Genomic DNA, 19,988 nt, shown 5'->3' with positions numbered 1-19,988 from the left:
CCTTGCCGAGACTTAATTTATTTTTCTGTTAATCAGAGCCTCCCCATCCAAAAAAATACACTTGCCCGAGCGAACCCAAGTGCAATCTGCGACGTGGCCATTTCCCATGAAGTGACAGGAAGAAAGCTGCTGTTTTTCTGTGCGTCTCCAGGGAACACTGTGTCAATAAATATGGATTTACAGTCGGCCCTCCGTATCCATGGGAGATTGGTTCCAGGACCCCAAAAGTCCCTTACAAAAAATGACATAATATTTGCGTATAACCTACACACATCCTCCCATATACTTTAAAGCAGTGTTTCTCAAACCAGTCCTCAGGGACCCCCAGATCCCACCTTTTTGCTCCTTCCCAACTCCCAGGGAATTGGGAGGGAGCAAAAATGTGGACCGTCTGGGGATACCCAAGGAGTGGTTTGAGAAACACTGCTTTAAATCATCTCTAGACTTATAATGCATGATACAAGGTAAATGGTTGTTATCCTGTACCGTTCAGGGAATAAGAATAATGACAAGGTAAAAAGTCTGTACAGATGCAGCCATCGTAGTGCATATAGAAAATATCATTAAAAATAGTGAATTATTTATAAATGAATTATAAGTTCTCACACTGCAAATTCAAGGTTTGCTTTTCGAATTTTTTTGGGAATATTTTCGATCCATGGTTGGTCGAATCTTGAATCTGCAGATGAGGAACCTGCAAATACAGAGGGCCGGCAGTTTTCTTAGGCCGAGTTCGGGTCGGGCAAAAAGAATATCTTTTATTGTTCCTTGGGTTGATTTTAGTTGCTTCCAGACCACATGACATAGTGTGGCGGGTAAGGTTTATCACCCCCTGTGTGAAGCTTATCGCCCCCTGCTGGCGGGTGGTGGATTCACTGTGTGCCATTGCATGACAGCAGCTTGGTTTGGGAACAATATTCATGGCGTTCTGTTACTATGTTTTCTGTTTAAATTGCTACTCATTCCTAGTCCCAAATTGCTTCAGGGTACAGCAGAAATCTTGAGTCTTGGACTCAAATCTGTTCCCAGTCTCTCTTCAACCCTCTTCTGTGGCATGGTTACACAAAAAATAAACATCAGCCGCTATTGAATATCCTTACGCTAAAGCCACATATTAAAGCAATCAGCCTTAATTATCTGGATGTTGTTCTGGCTACAGTTTTTACCTGCAAGTAAAAGGTCAGGGGAACCCAGCAGTGTGTTTTAGTTGGATGGTTTGGGGAATACCCTCACTACTTAAAGTCGTAGTGTGTGACATAAGTACCTTGATGAATTTGAACGTAAAGACTTTGCTTTTAGCTACTGGTGGGCAATTGCTGGGTCTAAGAGCAACTGAAATGTTACAACATGTAGTGAAGGAAAACAATTCAAGGTGGGAAAGTGGCTCAGTGGTTTGGACTGAAACCTCAAGGGAAAGAGGTTTGAATATGATGGGAAAATCACTCTCTCAGTGTATATTGAGTTCCTACTGTATGTTCTCGCAGTCTTTGTGTGAATTGGCTGGGTATTCTTTTCTGTGAAGAACCTAGAACCCTTAGTTTGGTTGTTGGGAATTGGCAGCATATGTTGAAGTGCTATCTCTATTTTTGATGACACTAGATAAATTAGTATTCATATCATCTGTTGTTGATCATTTAATATAACATAATGTGTGCATTATAAACAGAGGTGGAGATTTTAGGTCCAGAGAGTACAAATCCAGACCAAGATTTTGTTTCAACCAACCAGTTGAGTACTCTTTGACTGTGACAATATATATTCTCCTAGTTGGTTGAAACAAAATCTTGGTCTGGATTTGTACTCTCTGGACCTGAAATCTCCACCTCTGATTATTAATAGCTTATCTGCTGTAGGGCTTACCTTATATAGCCCCATCTATGCTGCTAGTTTGCACCATGCTGTTCAGTCAAAATGCTTATTAACTTTTACTGTAAATGCTTCTAATCACTTTACAGTCTTTTAGAGCTTTCATTTTGACTCTGTTCCCCTGGTTACTGGGTTGGATTCCATAGTTTTTATTTGAAACAACTTTTATAAGAGGAAATTAAAATGTAACTTGAACATGATGTAGGAATGAATATTTTTGACCCAAATCAGTTGTCAGTTGTTGTGTCGTCAGTCCCATTAGTGCCCAGATTAAATGTTAAAAATAAGCAGTAGCTGTACTCACTGGTAAACAAATTGATTGTTTAGACTCAGTAGAGGAATTTCAATGGTGATCCTCAGCTTCCAGCTACTTTATAGCGAGCTGCAGAACATATGCTCGAAGTCAGCATGGGCAGGGAGTATAGCATTGGGTCCAGCTTTGCGTGGGGATAGTAGGTTGGGCAACTGGTACCACACAGACCTACAGATGGTTCGAGGGAGGCTCTGTCCACAAAATGGCCCCGTATGTCAAAATCCACTTAACGGGGGTAAACTTTGTGTTGGCTGATTATTAGCTATCACTGATGAATGCCAGATGACAATATCCCTATAGCCTCACACAAAATGGACAATTGTTCTGTGGGTCCCTGTTTAATGGGGAACATGTGGAGAGGTGCAGATAGAGGTGGGGAGTCAGGAAGGCGTGGGAAGAGGTGGGGCCGGGGTTTTAGGTGGAGAGCAAGCAGATGTTCCAAGCTTCCAATTCCTGAATTTCCCTTTCGCGAACTAGCTGAATTACAGGCAGAATCCAAGGATTTTTTGGTGGGAGGTGGAGAGCTTTGCTCTGGGCCCCAATGGCAATATTGATCTCCTGATTCCAGGATTTGAACCAACAACCTTCTAACAATACAGTAAGTAACCAGTGTGGAAGTAGTAAGTAAGTATGGAAACCAATACACACACCAGCCTTACCTGTTAAGCCACACCAACCTCATGGATGTTGGGTATGACACGTCAATGGCGCACAGATAAGATGGAGGTCACAACATAGAGAGGGGTGCCATCTGTGCCATCTGTGCCATCTGTGCCATCTCTTCACTGTCCTTGACTTTATTTGCTCATGCTACACTAATAAGGAAGGCACAGGTGTTTCTGGAATGAGTGGAAATACTGGAGGACTACATTAAGCGAGTCATACAGAGCAGCACCACGTCGATATCTCAAGTCTGAAAGAGCTAACTAAAATAAAATAATGTAAAATAACTTGCCAGGTTGTGTTTCTGGCGGGGGGGGGGGGGGGGGGATCTTGGGTCAATGGCTGAAACTTGATATGCCTGGGATATTACTGACTGGATGTGAAACTGAATGTAGCTTCTGGAAGCTCTAGGTCTCTGTAGAACCGCATCTCTCTCCTGCTGTTTTGCTGCGTGTCGGTTTTTATGCGGGCAGATCTGAGGCCACCTGTGAGTGCTCAAGCTGAGCCTAGTCTTACAAGTCAAAGGGAGGCTGCTTCCGGGCCTGAATTAAGGCAATTAGGCTGAATTACTGTGCAATTTAAGACCAAATGGCTTAAAAATAATACAATTAAATTAATAGACCGATTTATTTTCTTGCTGCTACTGCTAAAGGTTGTATGTATTTGGTTTGTATATATTTTGGGGACCATATACTGAGGTGTGTTTTTCTGTTTTGCAGAGGAGTCTTCAAAGGCCCAGCTTGACCTGACGGAGTTAATTGGCGTCCCCCTGCCTCCCTCGGTCTCCTTCATCACTGGTTATGAAGGCTTCCCGGCCTACAACTTCGGGCCCGGTGCCAACATCGGTCGACTGACCCGAATGTTCGTGCCCGATCCCTTCTACCGGGACTTTGCCATCATGGCCACTGTTAAACCGACCACTAACCACGGCGGAGTTCTCTTCGCCATCACTGACGCTCTCCAGAAGGTTGTGCACCTCGGTGTGGCGCTATCCCCGGTGGAGGACCAGACCCAGAGGATTATATTGTACTACAGTGAATCGGGGTCCTCGCGCTCCCAGGAAGTGGCGTCCTTCAAGGTGCCCGACATGTCCAACAAGTGGAACCGCTTCACGCTGACGATGCAGGAGGACGAAGTGCGACTCTACATGGACTGCGAGGAGTACCACCGCGTGGCCGTCCAGAGGAGCCCCTGGCAGCTTCGGTTCGAAGCCAGCTCTGGCATCTTTGTGGGCAATGCGGGGGGCACTGGCCTCGAAAGATTCGTGGTAGGTTTTGTGAATCGACCTCTATGTGTAGCTATTGGGCTCCTGTTGGCAATAACTTTACATTTTAGCATATAACCTATTTAACAGACACCTTTATCCAAACGACACACATTTTTTTGTATGAAAGGGTCTTGCTCCGGGGCCCAATGGTGAAATCACTGTGTCAAATCTGAGACATGAACCAGTGCCTTTCTAATTAGGGGTGCCATAAAAGGAGGGAAGTTAGGATAATTCCAAGGGCCCCTGGGTGATGGGGGCCCTAAAATACTTGAAACATAATCGATGTTTAGACCCAATGTTTACTGAGCACTTCAGTGTTAGGGCTCCTCCTTCCCACCTCATACAGTTGAGACCAAGCCAGCATCATGCCTTCTTTGACTACCACGATTTATCTTCCACCATGTTGGGTTGCTGTTGATACTAGCCCAACAACCGAATTATCTTATTAATTCTTCTTAAAGGATTAAAGATATGGCGTTTTTCTCTGTAGCTACAGTTCAAAGCGGATTTTTTTTTTTCGTTCGGCCATCATGTGGCAGTTCAAAAAACCCCGGAAAGTAGTAGCAGAGTGCTCCGGCAGGCGTTTTTAATTAGATTTAATTTCTGTTGCATGGGAATGAAAAGGAGGAATGACTGAGTGTTGATCTGAGTTTCAGATTTGCCCCTGGACTATCGCAGACTGCCCAGCATTGGCACATCGCATCCTGTTCACAAAGAATGAATTAATTCATGGCGAAGCTTGTCGGCCACCTTGGAGTGAATGCCTGCTGTTATTCACATTGTTGGGCCATAAGTGCCAAGCCTAAGTTAAAATTAAGCAGACAAATAAGGCAATTTAGCAAGGTCTTGTGGGCTAGTGTTACATTCCGTCTGCAGACACTAATGAGACTTACATGTAAAGTTAACCAGGAGCTCCACACATCTGCGGGAATGGTTGTTCTGTCATTGAGCGCAAGCTTTGTTTTGGGGGTTGTGAGGATGGTTCTTGCATAAGCTCCCGATGCATTAACATCTCTGAAAAGCTGTTTGCTCAATCCCTTTCGTAAGACGAGACAAAGAGGTCACTAGGTGACTCTCTCTTGTTTGAGGTCACAGATTTGTGGTGGGGGAACGTCTGAGGTTTTGTGAATGATCTTTTCAGCTGTGATCGCTGAAAAGCGAGGAGTGGCTATTAGACTGCCTGTGGATTTAGAAAGGCATTTTCTACAAGGCATTTGTGATTTCATTCAGAAATATATTAGCTGGGCTCTGATTCACAAATCTGCCAGACGGCTAAACGGCACGATGCTGTAAGTGGTCAAGAGGCATTTGTTGTGGAATGTGGCGCAGATGGTATCAGTTTCAAATGCTTTATAGGTCCTGGGAGGGTCCAGCCTGCCTGGTCTCCCCCTCTTTCCAGCTTCCGTCAGTCGGCCCTATATGCTCATAAAAACAGAAGACGGCTGTGAGTCCCGCCACTCAACAACGCAGTGGCAGTTGAAGTGTAGCCATATGCAAGCTTCCTCATTGGCGCCCCCTTCTGGCAAGCTACCCAGTTTTACTTTGTCTCTGACATATACATGTCAACATAGTAGCAGCACACACAGTCAGATATGGGTATGGATGGTATGGTCATGTCCCTACCAATATTGTGGGAGGACCGCGTGTTTAGGGACAGGGGGGTTCGGGGCTGATGTGGTCCCTACCAGTGTTGAAACCAAATCTATGCCCTGCTGACCAGAAGGTGCCCCCTGAGAAGATGCCACCCTAGGCATTTGCCCATCTTGCCCTTGGCAGGACCCACCACTGCAGCAAGATCACATTTGAATGTCACAAATGGGCAGGGGTACTAGCGACTTACGACTTCAGGAGAAAAGCAGATACACAGGGAGTCTTTGCATCCGGCTTTGCCATAAACATTATTACACAAGCCCGCGTCATTTGCTTGGCAGATGTTTCCATGCCAGGCCTGACGGCTTCGTTTTACAGCTAAATAGTGTCAGTTAAGATTCCCCCTTAAAGGTACAACAGCCGTTCCCTTTCAGGAATTGCTTACCCTGAGAGCTCGCCGTCCATGGATTTATATCCTCCATGTGTTTCTCCATACGTAAGGACAATCAATATCAAGCTCCAGGAGATCCAAGAATTTTAAATACTATGTTCTCTGAAGTACCATGACCCTGTGTTGGATGACTGTTGTAGGATGGATGGAAGAATAGATGTTCTCTGTAGTACAACTTAAATGTAAATATATGTAGCATGATAAATCCAGATCTTAAAACTGACTGGCATTGGTCCCCTGTGAATCACGTTCAGATACAATTAATGACCAGGGGTTCGTTCCCTAAAAGCATAGCTACTAGAATAGGGGTGATTCTAGGATTTTTTCAGTCTGGGGCACATAAGAGGAACCATAATTTTGAAGAGGGTTCTGCCTTAGGATTAGCCAATGATATCTTTTAATTGGTGAGTGACAGGGGAGATGGTGCTCTGGGAACCAATAAGCTTTCAACAGGTTTAGCCACGCCCCTGAGCCAGAACAACGTGTCCGTAGAATGTTTCCACTCACCTTAGATCACAGATAAGTGAGTCTGTCACTGTGATTCACCGTGGTATTTTCAAGCCAGATGAGTCAGTAATACCGCCCCCATCCAGAATCTCAGCGGGCAATCAAGTACTGCAGTAAAATGGGGACTCTGGTCTCTGTTCCCACACACTCATCCTTACCTGATAAGTTGTACCCATTGATTCAATCCCAGGTGGGTGCTGTACCTGTTACCCTGGCAACAGACTAGTGTATTTATCCCACCGGGGATCAGTGAAAGCAGAGTCAACTCTTCGCTGGAGAGTGTGAAGAAAGCTGGGGGTGGGTGGCCGGGGAGGGGGCCCTGCATGTTGTTTACAGGACTGAGCATGTGTCATCTGCGCTTGTTTGGAGCGGGCTGGTAAACACACTCCCACATCCTGCGGTGACATGTGGGGGGGCTTCTCCATGTGTTCCTGTCACAGACGGAGAGCTGGGCCCAGTGGGACGTGTCTGCGTGCATTTTAAGCAAATGATCGTTTTGTGTCTAGTTTTATTGTGGAAGCAGAGCATTTGTGGACAAGCGAGACCACATGCCAAGGCATTCAGATATTAACTGGCTACACATGTACTTCAGGAAATGCATGCAATATACACCCATCTGACTGTCTTCCCACTGCATATCCAGTTCAGGCTCCCACGGGGGCGGGGGGGGGGGGGGCGGGTGGCTCTCAGGCAGCAGAGGAGGCAAGGCGACAAGGGACCGATTAACTGATACACCTATTCTGATTCTGAGTTTGTGGCTACTTTTACTTAATTGCTTAATTTACTTAATTAACCTAGCTCTGAAAGAATTTTTATGGGGTCACGCCATTTACATATTGTGCCGTAAGTGTTTTTGATTATTTTTTGATTATATAATCATATTCAGAACCAGTCAAAAGTTTTTGCACACACTGGGATTTCTTACATTTGCATGTTACTTGCTAAATTTACTAAAAATACACTCAGTAGTCCTTGCTAACAGATACATTTACAGTATGTTCACCATTTGAGTATCTTTTTTGGCAAGAAAATGTCATATCTTTGATTCATCGAAGTAGCCTCCTCTAGCAGTTATAACAGCAGAGCAAATTCGAGGGATTATTTCTACAAGGGACATTAAATACTGCTCTGTTTCATGAGATGAAAGAGTTAACTGGTGCATTTAAAGATAAAGGACAACCTAGAATTTGACTATGTCATCACCACATAACCAGTCAATAGGATGTCAGACATGCACTGTTACATACTCTTTCCATGTTATAAAAGAAACTTTTCTTTTACTTATATTTTCATTTATAGTTGTTCACTCAACTTTCCAATGCTTAACAAGAATGAAACATCTGCAGTTTATGAAAAAAAAATGGAAAAGTGTTGTGGTGTGCAAAAACTTTTGACTGGTAGTGTATATTACTGTTAGTTGCGAACATGCATATTGAGTTCTGCAGTTCAACGTGTTGTTTTTGGTTAGAAGGCATTATTGGTTATAAGTGCATTATGGGGGAATCCAGCGACACACACCGTGGTGTGACACAGCTGGACATCACACCAGTGCACTGCTGTCTGACTCCTCCCCTTTCTCCTACACTGCTGCTCATTCCTGTCATATTACTGACTACTGTGCTCTTATGCTTGCGTTCAGTCTGGGCTGTGGATCCATTTCCTTTGCTCTGTTCATCATCATCTCTTCCTTCTCCCTGCTCTCCATCTCCAGTGTCCATTCCAGCAAACCTCTGTGTGTGTCTCTTTGAAGCATCTCCCTTCTCCTGTTTCCATCATGTTATTAGTTTTTTGTGAATCTGCAACGCAACTATGGCAACCTTGTTTGCTTTCAGATGCTCTTCAGATGGTTACATTAATCCCCCACACGGTCTTCTGCTGAGCAGCTGGATGTGGGCTGTCATGCTGCCTGGGCCTTTCTTTGGGGGTGGGGGGAGGGGGGGGTTGCTTTTCTGTAGGCCAGGATGGCAACAAGGGGACACAGTGACAGCGTTCAACTTTATCCAACATGTCCAGCAGGAACTGTAAAGGTATCAGTGGACTTTGGCAGTCAGGGTGACTCATCAGACTGGGACACCCAGTGAGCAGCCAGGAATCATTAACGGATTAGTAAAGCGGCAGACTGGTGTGAGAGCTGGCTGCCTCTTCACGAGTGCTGGCAAAGGCCTGATATTCACACCACATTCTCCATTGGGATGACCCAGCCAATAAGAATTCAGGCGTGGCCAGATGTCCCCTGATTGGCTGTACAGAGCCACTCAGGGGCCTGTGGCCATCGAATCAGAATCATCTATCCCAGTAACCCAGACTCTAGGCCTGCTGTTGTTTTGCACATGGTCCAGTTTTCCAATTTCTCCAAAAAGCCCATCATCTAATCGTGCGTTTGTGTTTCCCGATCTTTGAGGAAGAACAATCCGAGTGAGCTTGCCTTCTCTAAAAATTGTCACAGGTTTTGCTTTTCTCCAGCAGCTGTTTATAAACTCTGCAGCTGTCCTTGAACTGGATGTCAGTCCTCATGTTGCTCCTGTTCTCTGGCCTTAATGTGGCCGGTAAATTAAAAGCAGGTATTAATATTATCGTTTCTGGAAAGCACAGGATGGGACGCTTTGCGAGGAGAAGGGAGATGCTTCAGAGAGACACACACAGAGGTTGCTGGAATGGACACTGGAGATGGAAAGCAGGGAGAAGAAAGAGGCGGTGGGGGGTGAGGGGGGGTGTGTTCTGGGCAAACTGCATTGTGATCAAACCAGTTAATAGAATATGGGCATAAAAGGAAATAGATTCTTACAAAGGAAAACCAAAAAACAGGAAAGCAGGTAAATGGCTCTTTGTGAAATATTTCAGGTGACTTTGCATATTGCGCAGATCGGAATTGCTTTGGCCTCAATCCATAGGCAACATTCTTCCTGTCGTCAGAGCCAAGACTTGGAGTGGGCCGGGTGAATGTGGCTATGTAGCTGTCATCGCAAATCTGTCTCTTACGTTCTCTTACTCTCTCCCCCTAGGGATCCATCCAACAGCTGGTTCTCAAGTTCGACCCCAGAGTCGCAGATGATCAGTGCGAAGAGGATGATCCCTATGTGAGTGCTCTGGGCTGCCTTTAAATACGGGATACAGCTGTGGAAGTTTCTGATAACTCCAGCGAAAAGCAGAGGGATAGCACACTCTAGTGGTAGAATAAGAGCAACGCGGCAATGAGCATCTGGAACTTTGGTTTGCCGCGAATCTGGTGCAATTACTCGCTTTAGCAAAAATGTTACAAACAGAATGAACCTTAGTTGTTTTTTCTGACTTGAGAATCTGCATTTGATCGCTACATTTTTTAGGTCACGGGTGGTTCTAACAAGCTAATGCAAAGTGCATTAAGAAAAGAAACGCCTTGTAGCTGGATTCCAGTTTTACCCCGAACCACATGAGATATCTGCGTCTCGGAGGAATTAAATATAAATAACACTGTAAATATAAATGTTAAATAGCTTTGAATTTATCCAACAATGTAAAACTTTTCTTTTGTAAATGACAAAAGATCTATGCCTTGGCTCAAAAGAGGCAGCTACTGACAAAAGAAAAGAAATTATTCAGTACACGACTTAACGTGAAGCTCCTGGTATTAAATGTCCACCGGCAAATTTTATGAGCTCCATTTATCAGCGGTGAGTTGCCACAGTTTTTCAGGAGAATTTTTTCCCCCAGGAGACGCGCTTGACGTAGAGAAGCTAAATGAGAGCGATGTCCGAATGTCACCCGGTGACCGTCTCGAGGAAAAAAAAGGGGGATAACAGGCCACGAGGCTGAGGCACGTGCTCTTCTTGCAGGCATCGGGTGACGGGAGCGGGGATGACGTCACAGACTCCAGGGAGGTGCCGGATGAGCTGAAGAAGCAGGTCGAAGAACGGGAGTACGCTTGGGTGAGTGAGTGCCATAAGAGGAAAAATCTGGAGAACGTTCCTGGACAGATTAGGCCATGGAAAATTTTTTGGAATTTATGAGTCCTTCTAGATTCCGAGTTTCAAAGCTTTGTGGGTCTGCTAGCAGCTGGGACCGTGGAGACCTGCCACTTGTAGAGGTCCATGATGCCTTTGGACTTTGTATGAAGGTCTACATTTCCTGTCCTGGAAAGCAGCTGGTGAACTACATACTCTGGTATCTGGACCCTGTGCTTAGTATCTTAGTGCTGTGTACACCACAGATTAGAAGCTATTATTTACCCTCGCCATATGGATCTTGTTAAACTGTTTTGTATTTTCTATTAAGAGGCTTGGACATTTGGCCCTAAAACCAAGTTTACTTTGAAACATCTCCCATCATCTGGCCATGAGGGTGGGATCATGGCACCAAAGCTGACCTGGACCCTTGCAAAGACCCACATTAGATGCTCAGTCGTACACTGGTTTTGGCCCCCACAGGGTCAAAAACACACAGCTATCTGCACTAAACACTTGGACTAATAATGGTCATCCCTCACACATTATCATCAGCATGCCTTTTAGGAAGCTCTCCTCTGAACTGCATGTTAAGGTTGTCCTGATGACTGCTCTCGTTTGGTTAATGTTCCGAACTGCAAATTGCCCCAAATGGAGGAAAAAAATATAACATTCAAGAACTGCTGTACGCATTTCTGGATGTTTACCGGTCAAATGTGGGGCCAGAATCTGTTAAGAAGGTGAGCAGGAGACTTATGGACCTGGAGCCTGCAGAAAAGCTCCTGATTTATTCACACAGATGCTGGTCAGTGATACTCTGTCTAGCACCCCTTTCTGGCTCAGTGCAGTGTTTTCTAAATGCTTTTCGAAGTGCCACATGTCATCAGCTGCATGAGACTTGAATTTAGTGCAGATAGACAGCACCAGGTCTTTCTGCATTACAGCATCGGCCATTGTGATAGATGCAGTGTTGGACTGACACACTGCATCCATAAAAGCCCATCCCTCACTAGCGAATTAGTGTGTGTATCTTATATAATTTAGTACACGATGCGTTTATTCATAACGACTGATGCATATGAATGCAACTGGATTGTTCGGTTAACTCCCAGCCAAACTCGTTTCGGGGCCCTAAGGCAAATGTGATTAACCCAGTTTGTCATTTGTCTTCTTCCATCCCATTCTGATAGGCTGATCAGATTGGGCGCCCCCAGGTGGTCACTGGACCTTAAGCAGTCGCTTAATTCACTTATGCCTTGGCCTGAACCATAGATCAGATATATTTAGTAAGGAATAACAGAGAGGTTGATAATAGCCATTTACATTATAGCTGACCTTGTGTGTCGTAAAGTGTTCTGACCAATGGGCTTCTGAGCATGGAGCAGTGGGTGGCGGTCACATGTGCTCCCAGCATGCACCACTTCAGTTGACTGGCAATGCTCGCTTGGCCTGAACACCACATTGAACCTCAGGTATTTGCCCTTTTATTTGCGGGTGTGAGTCCCACAGCTCATAAATAGGAAAGCAAGATGGGGGGAGAATGTGCAGCCCTGCAACAAAGAGCACTCAGTGGGCAGTCAGTCGCTGTGTAGCGCCCCTTGCAGGAGACCAACCGGAAGTTCACTTTTAAGTAACCTTTGCTTCACTTTTGTTTTCCCCGTTTACGTCAGTCATTCTAACGTCCCTGGTAATAACACTAAGCAGCCCTGTTATTAAACAAGTAACATCTTCCCCAGGAAACATGTTTACACTGATATAAACAACTGTGCGCATCCATTCATCTTCCATAACCACTCAACCAATACAGGGTCATGGAAAGCTATGAGTAATCAGGCTGAAATATGCAGTCATTTTTTGCCTTTAAATGGTATCTCCATTTGATGCATGCTGCATGGGCTAAAATATGCAAATGCTATATTCAATTAAATTCAGTTCAGCTTATTTTTATAAGCTGAAGCACGCTCTCCAGCATACGTGCCTCAGAGTGCTTTAGATATATGTATGTAAACAGACACAGTACACAGTGTAAGCAGAAAAGCCAGAAGACGCTGGAAAACGGGGTGAATCTCAATATGAGTACTTGACCGTACTCATCAGTAGGATATATCAGTTGCTTCCTTGCCAAATGAGAGCAGTCCCATGATCCATTGCACCTCAAGTTCGTTCTTGGAAGGCAAGATAGCGAGACTGGTCTTGCCAAGACCACAAGTATGGTCTTTACGTTCTTGGTATTAGGATTCTCCCTGGAACAACAACCTCTTCGGGTGGACTGGTGGGGGAGAGATCCTCTGGGGGTCAAAGGTCAACTGGCACACTAACCATGTTAGTTTATTTAAATGTCCTTACATGGAGGAGAGTTCCGCTATAATTTTGATACTATTTTTGTCTGCCTCTCTAGTCAGAGAACAGCCAGGGTGCGCCAGTCCCAGCCCCACCAACAGAGCCCTACCATGATGAGGATGTGACTGAGTACTCTGGCCAGCCGACCCCCAGCGAGGAGCAGACCACCGTCCAGCCAACCCCCACTGCAGAGCCAACCACGCAAAGTGAGAATCTGCACCCCTCTCAGCTGTCTGCGTCCTCTGGAGGTCCTGGGGCAGGGCAGGCTGCCACAGATGAAGCCAAACGAACTCTCTCAAAAAATAACAAGTTTAAAAATAAATTATCATTTATCTTTTATAATCAAGACTGCATTTGAACAGGATCTAGGTTACAAGTTATGTCTCAGATAGGACACTGCGGTGTGGAGCTGAAGCTATTTATAATTAGCACGTACGGATGCTCGTTACTTTATGTTATTTTGACTTGGTTCAGTAGCAATACACATTCAGGAGTCCCAAACTCTGAATTCATATATGTTCGCATGCTAGTGATATGTTGTACGCTACATTTTACTGATGCCGGGTGATGGCTAATCCACACAGCCAGCGATTACAAGCATAAACATCTCATACAGTGTTTAACAACATATCGTACAGTGTTTTTTTTGGTTTTCATTTGTTTACTTTTCAATTAGTTACAGCAGTTTATTTTTGATTTATTTACTTATTCAATGACAGCAGTTATTTATTTAGCTATTTATTTATCACATCATATTTATATTTGAGTTGCGGTATTTTATGCTTTCGATGGGCTCATCAGAACGCAACCCCATCGTATGTCAAGGAGCATGTGTAGTATACATTTATGGTTTGTTTTGGTTCATGATTGGTGAAGTGGTAAATACCACTGGAGCCACTAGGGGGAGACAAAGCTTGTGGTTGGTGATAAATGTTCACTTAAAGAAGAAAGCATTACCATAAAAGGAATAAGTACAGTTTAGTGCCTCAGATTCCCCCAGAAACTAATGTGGCATGAATTCGCAATATCCTTTTTTAATCTTAAATCAGCTGAGGCACCTGTTTTGGGGCCAGGGAGATTTCAGCCATTGCATTCAGCCAAGCACAGTCTACAGCCATCCCTGTGTATGGGATTTATTGGTGTAGTTGCTCACCAGCAATGTCGGTTGGGTGCCTTTGCAGGGTCAAGTCATACCGAGGAGGTGGAGGACAGAGAAACATTCCAGACTGTGAGTGGGCTGTCTTCACTTTGACAGAGAGAATGTGCTCTTTTGGTTGTCAGGTTTGTAGAACCTGTTTCCTGTGGGTCTCTAGATGTCTCCAGGACCCAAGGGGGAGCCGGGCGATCCAGGAGTAGCTGGCCCACCTGGACCAAGGGGCCCATCGGGCCCTTCAGGAGAACAAGAGGCCCAGCCGGGTCCCAGGGGCCCGAAAGGACCCCCAGGGCCCTCTGGAGCTCCAGGAACACCAGGGAAAGATGGACTCCCAGTGAGCTATGTTCACCTCTTCTGCACCTGGTCGAAAAGCCCCTTTCATGCCCCCCGCGTCTGCTTAGTTTGGGATTTTCGGCACGCGCTGGAACGCAGCTCGCTTCAAAGGCTCTTGTAATCCGGCAATTTGGACTTCGGGCGACGCGCTTTAATGTGAGGTTTTATGACGCCTTTCCACTGACTCCAGGAAAGGAAAAAAACACAGTTCCGTGTCACCACGGGAACAGTCAGGGTGGCGACTGGAGTAACACAGTCCCTCTGTAAATCACATTCCTCAGTGGGCTTTTATTAAGTGGCGGCTAATTCCCGTCACTTTGGCACTGTGAGAGGGGACAGTGAAATGCAGCACCTCATTGGTTGGATAAAGGAGAACACAATAGCAGTGAAAGTTAGCCAGTACACTCTCCCTTTTTTTCCTGTTAAGAACACTCAGTCCTCTCTCTATAGCTTGGCCCGTTCGACTCCTTTGTTTCTAAATCTGTTCGGCGACGTTCCCGTTGGTGGCTTTCATCGAAAACAAGAGAAGAAATCATTAGCAATATTTCTGTGTAACTGATTAATATTCATCTCAACGTGGCAGGTGATTCGCTCAGTTTCCATTGTAGTTGACGATGGTGCATCTTGTGGTTGAGTCTGTGGTTTCCTGTAGTGCGGAAGATGTGTTATAATTCATAATTGGGTGACACAACAAACGAATAGCGACACCTGCCAGTGGAGTCCGGATGCAAGGCGCTGATGGGATCACAGGGCAGAATTTGCAGAACTTACTTTGTAGGTCTTTCTTCCCTTCAGCTCCATCTTATTTGGATCCCTGCTCATACATTCAAACATGAACCAGGGACATTAGTATTCTTGAGTCTGAAGTGTTGTTCATCTGGCTAAATGATTGACTTGCCAGAGGGTGTAATGCGTTTTTTCTCTTCTTTTTCAGGGTATCCGGGGTAAAGATGGAAAGCCAGTAAGCACCGTCTGTCTGCAATTGACATTTATAGTCATTCTAATGAGTGCTTGTATGGTGAGAAAACAGACCCAAATATGGGCAGATCTGTCAAGCTCCAGTCCTCCCATTGGCTTCCGCTGGCTTTCTGGTGTCAGGTGCTCCGTGTGAATTACCTGTGCGCTTGATAGTCACGAAATCCCCTCTACTTTCTTGGATTCTCCATGTTGAAAAGCTGGTATTTACCAGTTCAGATTCTTTAGTTGTGCCACATTGCAGATGCTTTTTCTACAGATGGCCTTCAACGTGTTGTCATTCCTAATCTGCGGATGTTTAAAGGCAGGGGAGAGATGTTATGTCTTATACGTCACCAAGAATGTAAATCCCGAATTGGCCTGAAGCCCTTCGTGTTCCGTCTCTGACCCTCACGTTCTGCACCTACCCCCCGAGTCAGCCAGCCCCTGTCCAGCATCTAACGTGCAGCATCTAACGGAGCCAGTAATGGGAAGAAATTATGAGGAAATGTTTCGTGAAAAGATGAAAACAAAACCACTCCCCGGCATCATTAATTTCCCAATTACAGCAACTGAAGCGCAGTCACCTGCCACACGCACTACGATGCATACAAACACAAACTCACCGCTGCCTTCAGGGTATTCCGTGCCATTCTGTTCCGCATTATAGTGAGACTCAGAGCTCCCGCAGTCCTCTGTGATCGATTAGCCAGGGCTGTGGCCGTCTCTGGCGGTATGTGGAGAGCACACTTGTTGAAATAAGAGCAATGGCGACCATACAACCCCACTCACTTCCAAAGACTTTGTGCTGCCCCTGGGGTTCAAGGCATTTACGTTTACCAGTGTCTCAACAGCCCTCCACATGGTATTAAGTCAGCCTTGCCTTTTTGCATGTGGTGCCCCCCCACTGGAGAAAATAATGCATTTTTGTTTCTGTCCTCTCATGCATTCAAGTTAACATGATTCAGCTTATTTATATAGTAGCTTTGAAAGTTATCGTACAATTAACTATCGTTTCTGGAATGCAGGCTGTCGACAAATCCTCAAAAGCTACATTCCAGCCAAGGGGGATGCAGTAGCTAGAATAAAGCTGTTTTTTGTTTTAGGCTACAACTTCTCATGGATTGATTTTTCATTTTATTAAATTGAGCATTTTATGTTCCCTTCGCATGCAGGGTGAAGAGGGACCTCAGGGCTTCCCTGGCCTTCCAGGAGAACCTGGACTCAAGGGAGAAAAGGTATTACCATTCATTTATATAGGACATGCCTCTGTGACATACTAATATACTCTACGGCATGTTCAGCAAGTGTGCTGGACTGTCTGCCAGCTGATAGTAGGGACAGTTCAGTACACTTCAAAGGTGCGTGTCTGCTATTACTCAACCACCAAAGAAATGAAGCATGCATAGATTTTACACTCGACAGGAAATATTTCCCAGAATGCATTGGCAAGTGAAATGGAAAGGCAGAATGACCATAATAAGTACCGGTTGTGTTTATTGAAAACACTCATATGTTCAAATAAAATAAGCTTGTATTTTTAGAACAAAATAGCTATACGTCACGTTACGGTACTCCGGCAGCAAAACAGATGGCTTAGAAAAGTGTGCTAGCATGTAGTTTAGCATTCAAATTAAAACATAGAACTAATGTATTCAGGAGATATCTACATGTACTAATTGTATTTAATCAAGGCTGCACCTGGTCTACAGGACCAAATCATTTTTTTATAACCTTAGCTTTATAACTTGAGTAGGTTATTTTTGTGACATGAGGTCATTCATTTATCTGTGGCAGAATGAGCAAAAGGGAAAACACAGACATTTTAGAACCAGCACAAATGTTATTAAAGCAAAGGTTATGGGGAATGTTCTGGAAATGCAAATTCTGCTGCTGTTTCGCATTTAGTGTCCTCTGTACTCTTCTTCCTTGACCTTGCAAGCCTTGAAAAGGTCAACGTGATTATATCTGATTGTTGTTTATTCTTTCTGGATTCCCATAGGGCGATCCCGGTGTGGGTCTTCCAGGTCCTCCTGGACCGCCAGGACCTCCAGGCCTGGCTAGCCGGCCCAAGTTCTCGGTGCGTACATCTCCACCAAATTATTTATTGTACCTGAAATTTTGTTTGGGGTGACCTCTGCCCCCCATCTGGCAGAATGAAATGCGGCTTTGTGAATGCAGTGAGGTGAAGCAGGGAGTGTCAACGAAGACGCGTTAGAGCAAAAAGTGTGTAACGTGCAGCTGCGCTGATTTTCAGGGGGATGTGGAAGGCTATGGCTCAGGGTTCGAGGACTTTGACAGCGACACTGAAGTTATCAGAGTGAGTCTGGCAATAGCCATAATTCTGTTTTATTATTAAGGATTCATCTGTTTACATCTCATCTTAATTGTTTAAAATAATTCTGTAAAAAAGCATGTTATGTATGTTTCTTACAGGTCCTGGAATGAAAAAATTAAGTCTTGAAATGTAGTCTCTGTGAACTCACACTTCAAGGCTTTTAATGAATAGCTTCTTAATGAACCATGTTACGGTCTTGTGTAAGATCACAGTTATGGTCTAGCTCAGGTTTCTTAAACTCAAATTTCAAAGAATCTGTGTGTGTGGATCGTGTATTTTCAACATTTCACTTAATTACTTTGATTAATCTTTAATCATAGTATTAATTACTAATACTGATTCATCATTTAAAAATAATAGGAATTCTCTGCACCTGTTTTGTTGCATATTCAGAAAATTGTGCGTGGGTCTTATTAGTTTCTTCTTGGCTAATTGCTAACAGTTGGAGTGGCAACCAGCACATGCGGCATCCTGCTGGATTTGAGTATGATGTCTTTGTTCTGGACTGTTGTCACCACCAGTGTCAAACCTGTAGCTGATTGGATGCTTTGAACATCCTTTCTTTGTCTTTTCAGGGCCCCCCTGGTCTACCAGGCCCCCCCGGCCCACCAGGAAAGCCTGGTCCTCCCGGGCCAAGAGACGATTCTGCCTCTACAGGGGGCCTTCAGACGGGGCCTCTTGGTCCTCTAGGGGCCGCAGGAGAAGATGGAAAGCCTGGCGAAATGGGGAAGCCTGTAAGTACCTCCTAAATGAGCCTGATCTGTTTATAAGTTATTTCCAGTGTTGGTTTGTTAAATACTGACGCCAAAATCAGGAAATAGAAATCTGACATCTAATCACACCCATATCAGACATTTAAAAAAAAAATTATACAAGGTACAATACATGTAAACAAAATACTTCATGTGGAAACTATGGGACTGAAGACCTTGAAATAATATTACTATCGATGTGCTTTTTTGCAAAAAAATCACCCTTAGCCTATGACATGGGTGATCATGATCATGTTAAACCCATGTTGTGTCTTATGACTAAACATTTGTGGCTTCCTAATTTTATGACCACTCAGACTACACTTAATGAGATTCTGGCAAATCAGCCGTCAGTCAGGACAGGCTATAGGTGCATAAACTGATTAATTGATAAACGAATTGATTAAGAACATATTTCAGAATGTCGATAATTGTACGTGAACTTCATGTTTGGCTTTTTTGAAGGTTGCCTGGGCCCATCTCTATCTGAAGAGCGTGTTATTGGGGTAGAATCTGGTTTCTGTTTCATTTCGGGCTCCATGTTGCAGCCAGTAAATCAGCTCGCTGAACCAGTTACATCAGAGGGGACCCACTGTCTCTCCGGCCCCCTACTGGCTTCTTATTCCTGGGCCCCAATGCTCCTCGCTGAGTGTGGTTCCCCCTCACTGGCTCGTGTCTGTGAAGCATACCCAGATGGCCAAAGGCTGGCGGGCCCAGCTGTGGACCATAAGCAATCAGTCCCACGTCTCTCTGTTAATGAAGTGTTTTCTCTCTGGATCCTGTCGTCTGGATGTGTTTGTGATGTCGGCGGTGAGGCTGCCGCTTGTTTTTCTGCTAGCAGCTCTCGGGAAGGATCTGTGGTGCAGGTTTTCGCACACGAGCTTGCGGTGCTGGATGCAGGGGAAGCCGTCTCAGAGTTAACGAGAACACGCTCAAGGACTCCTGTGCATCAGCTAGAGGGTCGAGCACCTGTCCTGACTGCATGGACCAGTGTTATAGAAACCGCACAGCCCTAGGGCTCCTGCTCTGCCTCCTGCTCTGCCTGAGGACTTCACACGTTCTCCCCGGAGGGGAGAACACCCTAGGAGGTTCCCTTGCCTCATGCTCTATACTGCCTGGGATAGAATTAGAATTTGGTGATCAGTGGTTATGGTTGACACACCACAGCACACAGTGCACAACAGCGAAATGTGTCCTCTGCATTTAACCCATATGTGACTTTGTGACATAGCAGGGGGCAGCTAATTCAGCACCCGGGGAGCAAAGCTTGGGGACGGGACCTTGCTCAGGGTACCTCAGTGGTGTCTTGCTGGTCGGGAATTCAAACCTTTCAATCTTTCAATTACAAGTGTGCTTCCCTAACCATTAAGACACCACTGCCCACCAGTGGTGCTCCTGCCTCCCCTTCCCCCAGTACCCTGTATTGAGTAATTGGTTAGAAGATGGATGGATGGATGGATGGATGGAAGGAAGGAAGGAAGAAGCATCAGTGACTAAACCTGCCATAAAAATATGTCATCATGCCCCAGTGGGTTGGACAG

The 19,988-nt window shown here is 45.1% G+C and overlaps 1 protein-coding gene across 2 annotated transcripts in view; it reads left to right on the top strand.

The window, feature by feature from the left end:
- The window catches only part of LOC111840113 (collagen alpha-1(XV) chain), a 63,905-nt gene that overhangs the window by 22,950 nt on the left and 20,967 nt on the right, over positions 1 to 19,988 (top strand). For both annotated transcript variants that reach the window (XM_023804598.2, XM_023804597.2), the window contains exons 3-13: positions 3,562 to 4,109; positions 9,660 to 9,734; positions 10,470 to 10,562; positions 12,976 to 13,123; positions 14,099 to 14,145; positions 14,231 to 14,404; positions 15,338 to 15,364; positions 16,533 to 16,595; positions 17,360 to 17,437; positions 17,615 to 17,677; positions 18,271 to 18,429. In XM_023804598.2, coding sequence (XP_023660366.2) covers positions 3,562 to 4,109; positions 9,660 to 9,734; positions 10,470 to 10,562; positions 12,976 to 13,123; positions 14,099 to 14,145; positions 14,231 to 14,404; positions 15,338 to 15,364; positions 16,533 to 16,595; positions 17,360 to 17,437; positions 17,615 to 17,677; positions 18,271 to 18,429 — 1,475 coding nt within the window. The remainder of the gene's footprint in view (positions 1 to 3,561; positions 4,110 to 9,659; positions 9,735 to 10,469; positions 10,563 to 12,975; positions 13,124 to 14,098; positions 14,146 to 14,230; positions 14,405 to 15,337; positions 15,365 to 16,532; positions 16,596 to 17,359; positions 17,438 to 17,614; positions 17,678 to 18,270; positions 18,430 to 19,988) is intronic.

The sequence above is a fragment of the Paramormyrops kingsleyae genome, chromosome 15, assembly GCF_048594095.1.
Source record: "Paramormyrops kingsleyae isolate MSU_618 chromosome 15, PKINGS_0.4, whole genome shotgun sequence".
NCBI lineage: Eukaryota > Metazoa > Chordata > Actinopteri > Osteoglossiformes > Mormyridae > Paramormyrops > Paramormyrops kingsleyae.
This window is presented reverse-complemented; position numbering and strand designations above follow the sequence as displayed.